The 15,859-nt window shown below is 35.4% G+C and overlaps 1 protein-coding gene across 1 annotated transcript in view; it reads left to right on the top strand.

The window, feature by feature from the left end:
- The window catches only part of ATP11A (ATPase phospholipid transporting 11A), an 84,607-nt gene that overhangs the window by 46,331 nt on the left and 22,417 nt on the right, over nt 1–15,859 (top strand). Inside the window, exons 10-20 of the mRNA XM_086615865.1 lie at nt 1,871–1,952; nt 3,221–3,371; nt 4,590–4,787; nt 5,883–6,056; nt 7,425–7,588; nt 7,872–7,943; nt 10,000–10,073; nt 10,311–10,414; nt 11,836–12,017; nt 12,697–12,948; nt 15,473–15,647. Coding sequence (XP_086471991.1) covers nt 1,871–1,952; nt 3,221–3,371; nt 4,590–4,787; nt 5,883–6,056; nt 7,425–7,588; nt 7,872–7,943; nt 10,000–10,073; nt 10,311–10,414; nt 11,836–12,017; nt 12,697–12,948; nt 15,473–15,647 — 1,628 coding nt within the window. The remainder of the gene's footprint in view (nt 1–1,870; nt 1,953–3,220; nt 3,372–4,589; nt 4,788–5,882; nt 6,057–7,424; nt 7,589–7,871; nt 7,944–9,999; nt 10,074–10,310; nt 10,415–11,835; nt 12,018–12,696; nt 12,949–15,472; nt 15,648–15,859) is intronic.

Raw genomic sequence — 15,859 nt, 5'->3', positions numbered from 1 at the left:
CGAGAGCAGAGTAGAGGGGCAGAATCGCCTCCCTTGACGTGCTGGCCACACTTCTTTTGATACAGCCCAGGATACGTTTGGCTTTCTGGGCTGCCAGCGCACATTGCCGGCTCATGTTGAGCTTCTCATCCACCAGCACTCCCAAATCCTTTTCCTCAGGGCTGCTCTCAATCCATTCTCTGCCCAGCCTGTACTTGTGCTTGGGATTGCCCTGACCCACGTGCAGGGCCTTGCACTTGGCCTTCTTGAACTTCATGAGGTTCTCACAGGCCCATCTCTCCAGCCTGTCAGTGTCCCTCTGGATGGCATCCCTTCCCTCCAGTGTGTCCACAACACCACACAACTTGGTGTTATCAGCAAAGGGTGCTGAGGGTGCACTCGATCCCACTGTCCATGTTACCGACAAAGATGTTAAACAGCACCCATCACAATACCGACCCCTGAGGAACACCACTCATCACTGGCCTCCACTTGGACATTGAACCATTGACCGCAACACTTTGAGTGTGACTGTCCAGCCAATTCCTTAACTGCCAAGTGGTCCATCCATCAAATCCATGTCCATTAGTGAAGATGACTCCACTTCTTCCTGTGAATATATGGGTTTTGAACAATCACTGTGAATTAATATTGTTGTCCCAAAGCAGTTAATGAGCTTACTGAAAAATTTTAAATCTGTTCTGCTCATTTGCCAAAACAGACAGGTACCCCAACCAGATAGAAATATATCTAATTAAAAAAAAAAAAAAAAAAAAATTCCACTTAAACAGTTCTTGGTCAAAATTAGACTTTCTGTTAGCCAGTGTATTTTCTGTGTTTGAATTGTCTTTGTTCCATGGAAATATTTTTGAGTATTTTAGCAGAAATAAGAAGCACAAACTGAGATTTATTTTTTTTAAAAAATCTTCAAGAAAGCCTAGTGGCAGTAGTAGTTCTGTTGTGACAAGCCACTCGTTACTGGTGACAAGGATCCAAGTCATCCTCTATCATATAGAATTTCCATACTCCCAAGAAAGAAGATCATAGATAACCATGAACTACTTAACTTCAAATACCAAAATATTGCAACTTTTTCTCCAAAAAGAGTGTAAAAAGTATATATTGATTTAAATTTGCTCTCTTTGCAAACTTCAGAGGATGGTTTTAAGATTTCTGTTAACTTGTATATCGGGCAGAGATGTTCCTAATATGCGTGGTTGGTTGTGGTCTGCCTATCATATGCATTGTTTGCCATTACCCCAGCACTATTCATATCCTAAATTATTTTATTTTAGCAATGTACAGGTGTGCTGGTTTAATAAGTCCTTTAAATCCATCTTCTTGTTTACAACTTCTTGTAGTTGTTATATTTAATTTTCTGAAGTTTAGTTTCTTGATCTGTATTATGAACAGGAAATTGGTAATATAAAAGATCACTCTTTTCATGAATTATTAAATTTTCCTGAAGCAAGCAAAATCAATGGCTGCCTTTTGTTCTTCTTGGACGTATCCTGTAGTAGCCCTGTCTGGATTTTCTTTTACAATATATGACTTAGATTCTAAACTTAAAGCTAAAAAAAGAACTTAAACACAAGGGGATTTGTTCAAAATCTAGCTTTAGTTTGGCTTTGATACATAGCAAAATGTTAGCAATTGGGAACTGTGACTCTGGAATTGTTTGTAATGGGATGTAAATGCTGCTTAAAATTTTTCTCTAACAACCAAGAAATTAAAACTGTTAATAGTTTTTGAGTATCATCCAAATCTTTGTTCTTTTTCTTTAGACTACAGAGTATTAAAGAAATGACAGAGCCTAATAATATAGTGATTTGTGCTTTTATGAAGTTAATGTACTGTGCAATCTTTAGTAAAACAAGTTGTCTAATTTCAGGCGTTGCTATCTACACTGGCATGGAAACTAAGATGGCGTTAAATTACCAGGCAAAATCACAGAAGCGATCTGCTGTAGAAAAGTAAAATTTCTAATATTTGTTTTGGGGATAGAAAACTGCATGTTTGAATGGTGAATAAAAGGAGATGTGATTATTATTTTTTTTTCCCTGAAAGTGCATGTTTAATAGATTTAAATTAAAAAAGATGTAGAGGGATTTACATTTTACGTTTTTTTTTTCTGATAATTTTTTACTTATAAAATCAGTTATGTAAGGCCATATAAATGAGGTTCTCAATACTGAATTATTATTAAATGTTTTTTAAAAAAGGCCACGTTAATGTGATGCTTACCTTTTTAAGATGTGATGTGTTTTGCTGTTCCAGAAGACTTCTCTTTCACTGGTTAGAGTACACCTACTGACAATTTTCCAAGATTGTGTGCTTCAATATCCTAATGTACCTTTAATTGCAATTAAGTCTTGAATTCAGTAAAAATAACTTTTTTTGATGCACTTCACTTTGGATCAACTGCAGTAACACAAAGCCTGTCTGTGGCAGGTTTTCCATGGTTTAGCTAGAACTAAAAGTTCTATACAGGCATGCATGGTGGGAAAGTAAGACGCTATCCTTAAGGAATGAGCTGACATTGGTTGATTACTTTTTTTAAAATAAAAAGAATTGTTTTCTAGACGTACTCTGCTATCTGAAATCATCAGCTCTAACATGTCCAACCTTGTAGAAAAAAAAGATATTGTCGATTAAAGCAAGATGTACTGACCAGCTGATAGCCCTTCTCTTACACAGTGACTGAGCAATGATAATGTATCTCTTTCTATTGTTACTGATGTATAACCCATGGCTTTTAGTTCATGCCCATCATTAATGAAAATATATTTTTAAATGTGAAATGTTCTTGCTCTTTTTTTAGATCTATCTAAAAAGAGTTAAACCATTACAGCTACATAGCAAAGTGTTCTCAATAGATTTATGTTTCTATAAAAGTACTTACGTGAGTGGGTTTTTTTGGTTCAGAGAAATGGCATAAAAAGATCTGCAGATACAAGCCCGGTTATTCTGTTATGATTCCATCTATGATATTGTTTTCACTAAAATATTAGATTTGGTAATGTGTCACACAGATTTTGGAAACAATTATAGCAGTTAACGTTTTAAATAGAAAATGGTCCTGGATAATATTTTTCTTTATTGGGAAAACACTGTAGAGAAGTTAACATCATAGCATTTTTAGACTTGTAGCAAATGTTAGGCTAAAGCACAAGTATAACTTTTTTTAATAAATTCTTTAGTTTATATGCTAATGGAATTCTTATTTTCCTTTTTTTTTTAGATCAATGAATGTATTCCTTATTGTATACCTCTGTATTCTCATCAGTAAAGCACTAATAAATACTGTCCTGAAGTACGTCTGGCAGAGTGAACCATTTCGTGATGAGCCATGGTATAATCAGAAAACAGAGCCAGAAAGGAAAAGAAATTTGGTATGGAAATAAATTGAAACACCAACAAAATTTCACTAAACCCTTGATTTATAAAAATTCTACTGAAAAGAATATTCAGCCTGCTTACTTACCGATCATAAATTGTTGCTTTTTTTTCTAATAATGGTGACAGTATATTTGTAGAAAACTTGTATATTAAATTTTTGCAGTTAAGTTTTATGTGTGAATTTAACTGATAAGAAAATGTCTGGTTTAGTATAGAAAACCTCATTGAAGAGTTTTGGAGTTTCCTGTCATTTATGTGAATTTTGAAAAAAAATGACATCTCGCTGAGAAATACAGGACGGAAAGGAATCTCACAACTATTGTCAATTATATAATAGATGTGTTCCCAAAAAATCTACTGTAGGAATCTGTGTAAAAATACTCTTTAAAAGCTTAATTTCATGTAGCTCTGTAACTCTGTCGTGAGTACTAGAGACTCGCAGCAGAGTTGCCAGTGTCCAGTGTCCATAGGGGAGCAAGGACATAGTCCAAAACAGATAGCCACATGATCCAGAGTAATGAAATGAACCCAGCACTACAGAAAGTGTAATATTAATTCACTAAATCTTCCCAGTCAGACTAGGGGAAAACTTCCTTTTTTACCCAAAATGCATGATGAGCACACCCTAGCCAGGCATGTTCTAGATTTCTGATTACCACCAGTAACACTATCTCAACCTGCTCAGTAGGTTAACTATACCTTTAAGTCTCCACCACTGAAAAAAATCGAGCCAGGTTGTATGCACACCTTCTACTTGTCTTGAGAGAAGGAAGGGAAACACTTTACTATTGAAATGCTGCCTGAAAGTTATGTAATTTGGTAATCCTTGAATGAGTTACTGTAGTTTCATGGTATTTTTCTGGTAATTTATGAATGTACGTTTTCTTCTTTTCCTTGTTCTCCTACAGGTGTTCACCACTCTCATTAGTTGCTCTAGAACTTTACAAGTGATGCGTAACTGTACTCTACACCTGTATGTCTGTAAAGAAAAATACAAATTTAAATCAAAAAAAGCTTTTTTCTTCATGCCAAATTAGTTGTGATGTTATAAATTATGAAGGTGTACATCCTGTGCTGAACTGTGAGCTGTGAAATATGTTGCTTACAGCTTGAAAGTTGTTATTAAAAAAACAATGTGCATATGTAGTCATTTTTTGTTTTTTGATGACACCTGAAAAAAACCCAAAATTTTCATCTTGTTTCTTTGGCAGTTTCTTCGCGCTTTTACAGACTTCCTTGCATTCATGGTTCTTTTCAACTACATTATTCCTGTATCCATGTATGTCACTGTGGAAATGCAGAAATTTCTTGGTTCTTATTTCCTTACATGGGATGAGGAAATGTTTGATGAGGACACAGGTGAAGGACCGCTGGTGAATACTTCTGACCTCAATGAAGAGTTGGGACAGGTAAATTTCATCAATGATCTTTTTTTTTCAACTGTTTTTATCATAATTTTTAAATTGAAATTGTCACTTCATTTTTTTTTTCAGCTTAGTGTGCATTTTCTTTAGTGTTGATTAATTTTTAAAATAAAATTTGAGATCTTATGATTTTCAGAATCAGAAATTCTTATTACTCAGCCAGTCAGTGGAAGTCAATTAGTATTACTATATTAGTAAAGGATAAACGCTTTAAGAAGATCATAATTTCTCTCCATTGACTATAGAAGGAGATTATATAAGTATCTAACTTCCTTAGAGTAAAAGTTAGATGGAAAAAAACCCCTTGTTTTGTCTGGCTAGACTGACTAAATCTCCAGTCACAAGTTTCATCCAGTAGAATGACTGACTATCACTCTCGTTATATACATGCAATCTATATACAATACCTAGATCTGAGATCCAAAATTGAGGTTGTGCTCATCTGTCTGTTCTGGTTTATAGCTGAGGTTTTGATTTCGTTTTTGATGATGTTGTCCTTAAATACTGGAATTCATTGTAAAAGATAAAATTAATGAAAAATTCAATATTCAGGCCAAAAGAACATTTCCAGAGCAGTAACAGTGCCAATGTGTATAACTGTATGTGACCATTAGTCCAGAGGCCTCATTTAAACTAATGTAATTGTAGTGGGGAATTCTGGTACTACCCTAAGGACCATTCTGACACTAACTGATCTGAATCCAGAGATGTACATTAAGTAACGGTCCCTGGGACATGGAATTTGTATGCATTTTGTTTCCATAAATATCTGTCCTGCAGCAAGAAATGCATTAAAAACCAAGAAGGAGCTTGAGAGAAGAATGAAAGTGGGTAAACACATTATTTCTATGTGTTATCAAGCAAAGGATAGCTTTTTTGATACTATTGTATGATAAAATCTTTTGGGCCCACATTTCTGTGGAAGATGACTCCCAAAAGAAATTGTGTCTTCCTTTTCTGGAAGAGCCTGCTTTAGGATCTTTAAAGGAAGATGTAACCCAGTAATAATCTCAGTTTTGTCGAGACCTTGGAAAATCTCTGGTCATATTCTTGCTCTTTTTAATTTGTGCTCATTTGCAGATTGAGTATGTCTTCACAGATAAAACAGGAACGTTAACTGAGAACAACATGGAATTTGTAGAATGTTGCATTGAAGGGCACGTTTATGTACCACATGTTATCTGCAATGGCCAAATTCTCCATGATTGTACAGGCATTGATATGATTGATTCTTCTCCTGGAGGAAGTGGAAAGGTATGATGACTCTTTCTAGGTTCTTGTTTTTTACAATGAATCATGAAAATTGATCTGTGCTGATGAAGGGAATGTTAGAAATATAACATCCTTGAATTTCACTAACCAAAGTAGATAACTGCAGGAAATGCACCACAACATAAACATTTTCCTTTCCTAGTTTAGAGTAAGATTTTAAGGGTTAATAGGAAGTTTCCCAACTTACTGCAACTGTAAAACTGAATTAAATAAACCCCCAAAATAGATAACTTTCTCTGGTTAATAGCTAAAGAAATGTGATAGCTGGTTTCCATTTAACATTAGTTAGAACAGAGAAAGCAAGGCAGGAAACTGCTCAAGGGGGGAAATGAGTGCTCAGTGCAAACACTTGGTCATCACTAAGTGAAGATGTGGGCAGAGAATGGTTTATGATCAAATTAAATTACTTTTAAATGTGACTTAATATAGCCACATCTGAAATGTGCTGCACACAGCATGTATGTGCTGTGGCTTCTTTACTGTGTAAAGCAAAGTTAGTTGGAAGTTAAGGAGAATTCGTATGCCAACTAATGAGCAGGGTGTAAATGGGCAGGATAATCATAGTCAAAGGACAATATATTTTTGAATATATCAGTACAGTCTCACTGGCCACACACTTTGGCCATGTCCTTCACTGTGGCAAAACAAGGCCTCTTCAAATATGTTGGTGTCTTTCAATAGTCTTATGGCTCTCACTCGTGGCCCTCAGAATGTGGTCCCAAGGTACACTGTGTTTTTATACACAAAGATACAGGTGGAACATAGTCAGGTATCGATGAAATAGAAACCTTTCTGATGTCAGAAGCTGTCATTACCAAACCATCTGAAACTTTATAGAAGTTGTTGGCTCCAGCTGCCAAAATGTCCACACTCCTTTTATTTGATATAGCTCTGAGGGGTGTTCAAGCTGCGTGAGAAATTGAAATCTGTAAAGCCTGTTAACACTTGTGCTCCAGGTGCTGCATCCCTCTGCCTGGACTCAGCACTACTAAAATTGTACTTTGACAATGTTTAGTACGTGTTGTTGAAGTTTAAGCAAAAGTAGAGAGAAAACCCTTTAGCCACATGGAGGCATTCAGAGGGGGCAGAAGTTGCACGCTGTCTTTTTTTGGGGTCAGCAGCTTGACTTGCGTGGCGATAGCACTGGCAGCTGTTAAGCATTTGTACGGTTACAACTGGGAAAAACTTGGCTCCCCCTAAGTGACCTGTGACAAGGGCAAGTGACCTGTGACACTGCCTTTATCTGATAATAAACAGTAGTGATGAGCAACATTGCTAACTTTTGAAAGTTCTCAAAGGAATACTTGAAAGTAATAACACATAATGACAACCATTCCTTTTATTTTTTAGGAGAGAGAGGATCTGTTTTTCCGAGCTCTTTGTCTTTGCCACACTGTTCAGGTAAAAGATGATGACAGCGTAGATGGATTGAAGAAAAATCGTCTCTCAAGAAGATCTTGTATATATATTTCATCATCACCTGATGAAGTTGCTTTAGTTGAGGGAATACAGAGGTATGTGTGTAAATAGGTGTTACACCTTTTTAATCTAGAGATCTAATCGCTGAAGTTAAAAATTATTTTCAGCACAAAAATCATAATAACAGACACCAAGTCATCTAGGCTGATGATTTTAACATACAGTCATGATTATTCATATTCATAAATAAAATGAAGATTTTTGTTGTTTTTTTTGTTTTCAGAACATAAACTTGGTCTTAAATCCTTATGACATGCTTAAACTGGATAATTATATATTTGTTGTATTCTTTCTTTTGATGTGTGTTTCATTTTACAGACTTGGTTACACCTATCTAAGGCTGAAGGACAATTTTATGGAGATCTTAAATCGGGAAAATAACATAGAGAAGTGAGTAGTTCAAAATATAACAAAATAGACTGATGAGGAGTTTTTACTGACATGTGTAATAATTCATTCTTTCCTTATACATTAATTTTTAATTCAGAAAAGTTGTAAATTGTACATTTTAGTAGAAATAGAAGTGAACTACCAATATTTATAATTTCAATAGACCCTGTAGTTCTATGTTTTCACTTAGTCTGTTAGTTTGACAGTATATACGATACAAAATATTAATATAACAGCAAAGATGTGGTGTGGGATTCATGACCTAATCTAATAGTTCCTAATAGTTTTAGGAACTCTGGGTAGTTTTCTTTTGTTGGAAGGTTAAATAATATCTTCTTACTAGAAAGCAGTATGTACTCCATTTGTTTTTCACAAACAATCTGTATAATTTACAGAAGGGTAATATCTATAGAATAAATTTTTGTAGCTGGTTCAAACAAAATTTAAAACAGGTACTTTTTTTTGTTATTTTCCTTTGGCATGTAGAATAAGTTTTGTAGACCATAATATGAGTAAAATTTTCAATACCATTTAAGTAGTTGTAGATGTCTACTGATTAGGTCTGTTGTTTATCTGGGTCTTCCTGCATGTGTACTCTAACTACACAGGGACTCTTGGATGTGCATATAGGAACTCTGCTGTTATTTTTTCCCCTTTTAGGGGAATATGGAGGATTTTCCCTAAAGGTTGGTTCAGACTTTGGCTCAACTCATAAGAACTGGAATCAGTATAATTCAGTGACTTCTGAAAGCATTACAATTATTAGGAGTTTTGTCCAAAATGCATTAGAGTTTGTAAATATAGACCTGATCCAGCTCCTTGTTAGAATCTGTTGTAACTTTTAATGAAAAAAAACACTGTGGCCTTAACAGGTTTGAATTCCAGGCTGTTGTAAGGACTTAGAACTGAACGGTCTAATTAAACAAGCACATCTATTTTATAAGCAAAATATTAACAGGGATGAATCCCGAAGAGATTGGAATTAATGATTGGGAGGCTTGTGTTTGTGCTGGGAAAAGTAGGGCTCTCTTAGGTAAAAGGAAATAGGTAAGAGAGTAAATGATAAGAGTATATAAACTGTTGAATGATACACAAACAGTACAACAGGAGCTTGTGTTCATTTTTCCTCCCAGAAAATAAAAGAACATGGGATAAAATCATAAAAAACAATGGCAAACCAGTAGAAAGAAATGTTTTTTCGCTTGAAATCTTGTCATTCAACACTTGAGCAAGATTCATGAAATTAGTTAGGTGCTTTTGGGAGATAGGAGTAGTCAAAATTAGAAAAATATTAAATGAAGACTTCTGTGTAAACACCTATGCATTTCAAGTTCTAAGGCTATGCCTAGGTATTATAGGTAGAATTTGCTTACTCTACAGTAGTCTACTGCAAAGTTTCTAGTCATCTACTTAAATAAATTATATTGACTCTAGATCCAAAGATACTTATGAACATCATGCAGATGAATTATGTTTCAAGTAATTAGGAGCTGAGGGCCTTCCCTGTTTATCTGTAACTTGCTGTTTTATTCTGTACTAGTTCCGTATTCCATAGTACTGAACATGAACTACTCTCTGGAGACGAGAAGGCTCCGGGGTGATCTTATTTGCAGCCTTCCGGTACTTAAAGGGGGCCTACAAGAAAGCTGGAGAGGGGCATTTTACAAGGGCATATAGTGATAGGACAAGGGGCAATGGCTTTGAACTGAAAGAGATTAGATTTAGATTAGATCTAAGGAAGAAATTTTTCACTCTGAGGGTGATGAGGCACTGGAACAGGTTGCCCAGAGAAGTTGTAGGTGCCCCATCCCTGGAGGTGTTCAAGGCCAGGTTGGATGAGGCTTTGGGCAACTTGGTGTAGTAGAGGGTTTCCCTGCCCATGGCAGGGGGGTTGGAACTAGATGATCTTTGAGGTCCCTTCCAACCCAAACCATTCTATGATTCTAATTTTCCACATTAGAAGCTATGTTTTATTTGATATGTTCGAAGTTGTAATAACCAGTTTAGGGATCTGGAAAAGCAGAGTTGTTTAAAAAATGTTCTGTTTCTGTTTCAGGTTTGAATTATTAGAGGTTTTGAGTTTTGATTCTGTGAGACGGCGAATGAGTGTAATTGTTAAATCTTCAACAGGTAGGACTGTCGCATTCTGTTTCTTCTTAGATGTTTTTGTTTTGCTTGCGTTTATTTGAGGTTTATCAGAGTTAAACATTAATCACAGTCTATGTGCCTTTATAAAAAAAGGGACTGGGTACCATCATGAGTGCAAAAAAGTTGGAAGAAATCTTTTTGTAGACTTAGCAATTTAGATGTTTTTTTTTAAGAAAGATATATTTGGCCATTTTGAATTCCATATGCTGTCTCTTTTAGGTGATATATTTCTATTTTGTAAGGGAGCAGATTCTTCCATATTTCCTAGAGTTAAAGAAGGCAAAATTGACCAAATACGATCCAGAGTTGAACGCAATGCCGTGGTAAGATACAGTTTTATTGATCTGAAATTAAGTGACCCGACCTCATGCTTTGTCTGGTAACAGATTTGTCTTCCCAGGCACCGAGATTATTGTATGCCAAAGTGCATGCTGCTGTATGAGTAGCAGTCTGTGTTACTCCCTTATTTGAATCTGTCCTCCATCTCATCTTCGAAGTGGCAGTTGTGGTGAGATATGAATGCATTAGATATGCACAACCATGTGCTCTACCAGAGGTCATCAGTTAGCTTTTTAGTGTGGCATTTCCACAACTGTGGTGGTTTGAATTAACTTCTGAATGAAAGAAAAGTGAACAACTTCACTGAAAATCTCATCCCCTCCGTTCAGTCTCCAGACTTAGCAATTGTGATTGCTGCCTTTGATTGCTTTATAAGCTCTTGAAAGAGAAAATATTTTAGAGCCCGGTGTAGCAACAGTGCAGTGATCATCCTTATGTTTATGGTTTTGCTTGCTAAAAATGAACTATGAACTGCTTTTAAAAGAAATTAGCACCTTTAGAAGAAATTCAGAACTTGATTTTACCTAGGCGGTAGTATTTGAAGTTGTAAAATACTAAATTATACAGTGTCCAAAAATATACAGAACCCTTTGCAATGGAATATAACTGCCAGTATTATAAATAGGATAAAATTTGCTGGCATTCAGCACTAAAACTGAGAACAAACAACTTTTTTAATACTTCTCCATCTTGGATTGGTAATAAGTAACTATACAATGACGTACTGGATTAAAGTTTATGAATATAAATCGCCAGTTAAATGGTAGTGGGAGAGGCAATATATTTGAGGTGGCAAAACTTCCATTCTGTGTTGTGGCAGCTTTTTCTCCTCTTACACAGTCTATACATTCCCTTTCTTACTCATCACGCAGTCCAAAAGTCTGATCTAGTCTGAAACACCCACAGCTAATTCTATTTTTCTCTTGACTGAAATGACACAGATGGATTTTCACTTTAAGCACTCTGTGGTGTTTTGTCCCTGTCTGCTGCAACACAGCATCAAATTCAAACTGTACAGAGCTACTATTTATATTGTTGTTATTTATTCTGACTCATCCTGCCTGATTATATACACAGGGAAAGAAACCTTTGCCTTCAGTCTCTTTTCCCTAGTAATCTCACATCCAGTTGGGTGGCTGAGCTGTTTCTCTTCTGAAGGATTGAGATTTGTCCTCAGGTTGTAACTGCTTCCAGGGCAACACAGAATCAAGCTGATGCCTGTTCCAGTCTAGACTATACTGTCCTAGTCTGTACTATACTCACTTCCCTATAAAAGTGAGCAGTGGGACTCTTCATGTTAATAGTAAAATCATTCAAATTTTTCAAATATTTTAGCATACACAACAGCAAGAAGTCTAAGAAGCATTCTAAGAGGCATTTTGTTTCTTTTGATTACATTCTTTAGGAGGGACTGCGAACATTGTGCGTTGCATATAAAAAACTCACGGCAGAAGAGTATAGCAATGCACAGAAGCTGCTTCAGAATGCAAAGTTGGCTCTACAGGATCGAGAAAAGAAATTGGCAGAAGTGTATGAGAAGATAGAAAGAGATTTTATTTTACTTGGTGCTACAGCTGTTGAAGATCGGTTAGTACATTTCTTAGTTTCTTAAGTTTAGTGATGTTACAAAAGTAACTAAAGACTCGCTTGTATCTCTTTTTCTGGTTTAGAGATTTATTGGAAAAAACCTTTATTTGAATCAATTCCATACCCTTAACTTATTCAAGTTACGCATGGTAACTTTATAATTTAGTAAGCTAGTAACATTAGTTAAGTGACAAAAATCAGTATCTTCAAGCCATTTACATGCAGTTCATGTAATACCTTATTGAACAAATTGCAGGGAAAAGTTTCGGAGGAAAGAAGTACAAAATGGGTATTGAGGAAATGAAGGAAGAATCTTTAGGTCTTAAAAAATTCAAAAACTGTCTATTAAAACTAGAAGGTAATTTTAACTCAACGGTGCTTTACTGTTTGATGTCATTAGCTGAAAGCACTGAAAATATTTTAATTGAAGTACTTGTCTGGGGAATGAAGCATCTTATCTTTTAGGCTATGGAAAGGAAAGGTGAAACTTTGAGCACTTCGAAAGTGTCAGAACTACTCTCCTAAACATTTTTAGATTCACATCTTGGGGAAAATTATTAGATCTGATAACTTTTACTGATTTTTTTTTTGTTCGGTTATGAAAAGTTGTCAGTAAAGACCTCTGAATTTCTGATTTCCAAGCAACCTATCAATGTATGTTGTCAATTTACTCCCACAGACTACAAGAAAAAGCTGCTGACACTGTTGAAGCACTCCAGAAAGCTGGAATAAAAGTTTGGGTTCTGACAGGAGACAAAATGGAGACTGCTGCAGCTACTTGCTATGCTTGCAAACTCTTCCGGAGAAATACACAAATACTTGAGCTAACCACGAAGAAAATCGAGGAACAGAGTTTACACGATGTGCTTTTTGATCTAAGCAAAACTGTCCTAAGACACAATGGCAGCTTAACCAGGGATACTTTCTCAGGGTAAGGAAATTCTCAAGCCAGGAACGGGCGTCTGTGCATTTCATAAACAGTTAAATGATTGATAGATTGCCTTAAGAGCAGCAATATATTATGTTTCAATTTCTGTTGTTAAAGTGTGAATTATTGTATGGCAATTAAGTGTAAGTTTGTTCCATGTTAGTTTAGATTTTTACATTCGTGGTTCTTTGTATATCTCATTTCTGATACTGCTTTAGCTGTTAAAAGAAGAATCACAACTGACATTGTAATTATCTGGTTTTCCACTGCAAAAATATTTATTCTTGGAAAAAATGATTGTAGAGCACAATACTGTTTCTAACTTTTGAAAAGAAAGCAGATATGATATATTCTTGTAGTCATAGTTAGTATGTGATGTGACTTTCTTGCTAAGATCAAGGCAGAGAGCAACAATATATGACCCTCTTTCCAGAGAAGACTAAGCTACGTTTACAGACAGGTGACAGGCAATAGCGTAGTACCTAATCTTCTGGTGTGGATAAAAATGCTTAGTGCCCTAAATCATAAAGAAATCATTGACTTCTGTGTTTTTTAATACCCATAGAATGATAGGTATTGTGTATACAGAAGTGAAACATAGCATAGAATAAGATAGAAAATGACATTAAAAAGCAAAAAACAGGTTTAATGTAAAATATGTCTCATACAAGTAGTAAATTAGACTACTTATTTGAAGCTTCGTAGCTGGTACACATTACTTGCTCTTTTTTTCCACTGCAAAAACCTAAGAATTGGATTCTAAAACATTTTGTCATCTTAAGATGTTAAGAAAAGAAGATACTGGTCTTCCGGACATAATGGTTCATATTTGATTTGTTTTTCTCTTTCATATGGAACCAGCTCTCACGAACATTTTATACATGTTTGTAGTAAGTTTGCAGTAAAGGAACAACAAGCTAACAAGAATTTGTGATATTTTAGCAGAGAATTTCTATAACTCTTAACCTTACAGCTTGAACCTCTGCACCAGAGCATTTTTCTTATCTCTCCTTGCACTTCAAAACCCCATTGATCTGATCAAGAACATTTGTATATTCAGTTAAGTAAATTGTATTTCTCTGTCATCTATACCACATTTAGCTTAAGTCCCACAGGTCTTACAGGGTATGTTTAAACATACTTGTTTAACTTTTTGTGCAACACCAATTTTCTAGACATTAAGACTCATCAGAATTTTTTGTCTTTGGCTCCAGAGTGGGAAAATGTGCTAAGATAGTAATAGCACATTTAGCAGGATAGCAGGATTCAGCCTGGATGTTCAAATTCAGGTGGAAAGTCTTTCACTGTAATACAACAAACATTCAGTACGTTGCCTGAATTTGATAATAATAATACATTTTTGATTGGTATCATTGTATACTAATGGTGTTGCCTTATTTGTGCCAATGGTAACAAAGTGCTGAAAATATCTGTGAACTGTTATTAAATACAGTTTACAGTAGTTTATATAGTTTGTCAGCAATAGCTTGTGTTCTAGTAGTGAAGATGGAGATGCTTGAAATACATTCGTGTTTTAAATACGGTGTTTTCCTCACAAACATTGGTCCTGATGAAACCATGAAACCGCGCACAGTAGTACGACCTTGGAGTACTGAAACTAGAGCACAGCTAAACCTCAGTGTATGTTTATCCAACGCTCACTGCTGAGCTGGAGTCTGGGGCTGCTGTGTAATGCAGGCAAGTGCAAGGGTGCTCAGAAGTAACTAGTTCGGATGCTGCAGAAAACTGCTCTTGCAGTGTGGACTGTCCTCCCCCGTTGTTCAGCACGTGTTGCTGTGGTAAACTGTGCTTCATGCGACCTCGGTTACAATGTCCAAATTATTACAGATATACTAGTAATAGATGAATATAAATAATAATATATTGTAATACTATAGACACCATTTATAATAATTATATTGTAGTATTGTAATTACAGGTATACCTGTACTGGACTTAGCTGCCACACTAAACGCAAAGTATACATACTGTAAATGTAGGCAGTGGCTTTATCTCTCCAGGCCAAGTCTCTTAGGCATTTCCTTCAAAGCATGGTTTACTTCCTTAAACATAGAGCCTTGAAAAACAAGGTTATTTTCTTCATTGAAGTAGATTTCAGCGTACTAAAGGCCTTTCCCTTTAACTTTTTTCTCTATATTATGGGGTGTGCCTCAAAATTAACTTTCTTCCTGCAACTCAGTTTACCTCACTGCAGTTCTTGGAGCCCTTTCAAACCAAATTGAAAGGTCATTAATTATACACTCATACTCACTGGTGAAGTCACTGAGGTATCAGATTTCTGTCTTTTAACTGATGAAGCACTGAATTTTTTTCAACATAATCTAGGATTTTAAAATGTCGTAAATAGCAGTCCTATACAAGGAATTTCCTTTAGAAGTGTATTAATTTTGCAGTATTTCATACTCACTTTTTCATTAATTAATTTTCACAAAAGAACTATTGCCAAGTTTAAAATATGTCTGAGAATTTTACAGTGACTCTTAGTTTATATTTTATCCCTGAACAGACTTTCAACTGATATGCAAGATTATGGTTTAATTATTGATGGAGCAGCATTATCATTAATAATGAAACCAAGACAAGATGGGAGCTCTGGTAACTACAGAGAGCTCTTTCTTGAAATTTGCAGGAATTGCAGTGCAGTGTTATGCTGTCGAATGGCACCTCTGCAAAAAGCACAGGTTTGTGTTTCGTTTTGTAATTGTTTGTTCTTCATGTGCATACGTATATGTTGAATGTTAATATATTCTGTATGACTTACTATGATAAATTAAGATGTTACCATTCATTTTTGTAGCTTCTAAAATGGAAAAAGCAAAATAAAAAAGGAGAGGGGAAAATTTCTTCTGGCAAGCAATTTAGATAATGATATGCTAAAATGGCACCCAGCTGT

The sequence above is a fragment of the Tauraco erythrolophus genome, chromosome 1, assembly GCF_009769465.1.
Source record: "Tauraco erythrolophus isolate bTauEry1 chromosome 1, bTauEry1.pri, whole genome shotgun sequence".
In the NCBI taxonomy this organism is placed as follows: Eukaryota; Metazoa; Chordata; class Aves; order Musophagiformes; family Musophagidae; genus Tauraco; species Tauraco erythrolophus.
The sequence above is the reverse complement of the archived record's forward strand: the minus strand, read 5'-3'. Positions and strand labels throughout refer to the sequence as shown.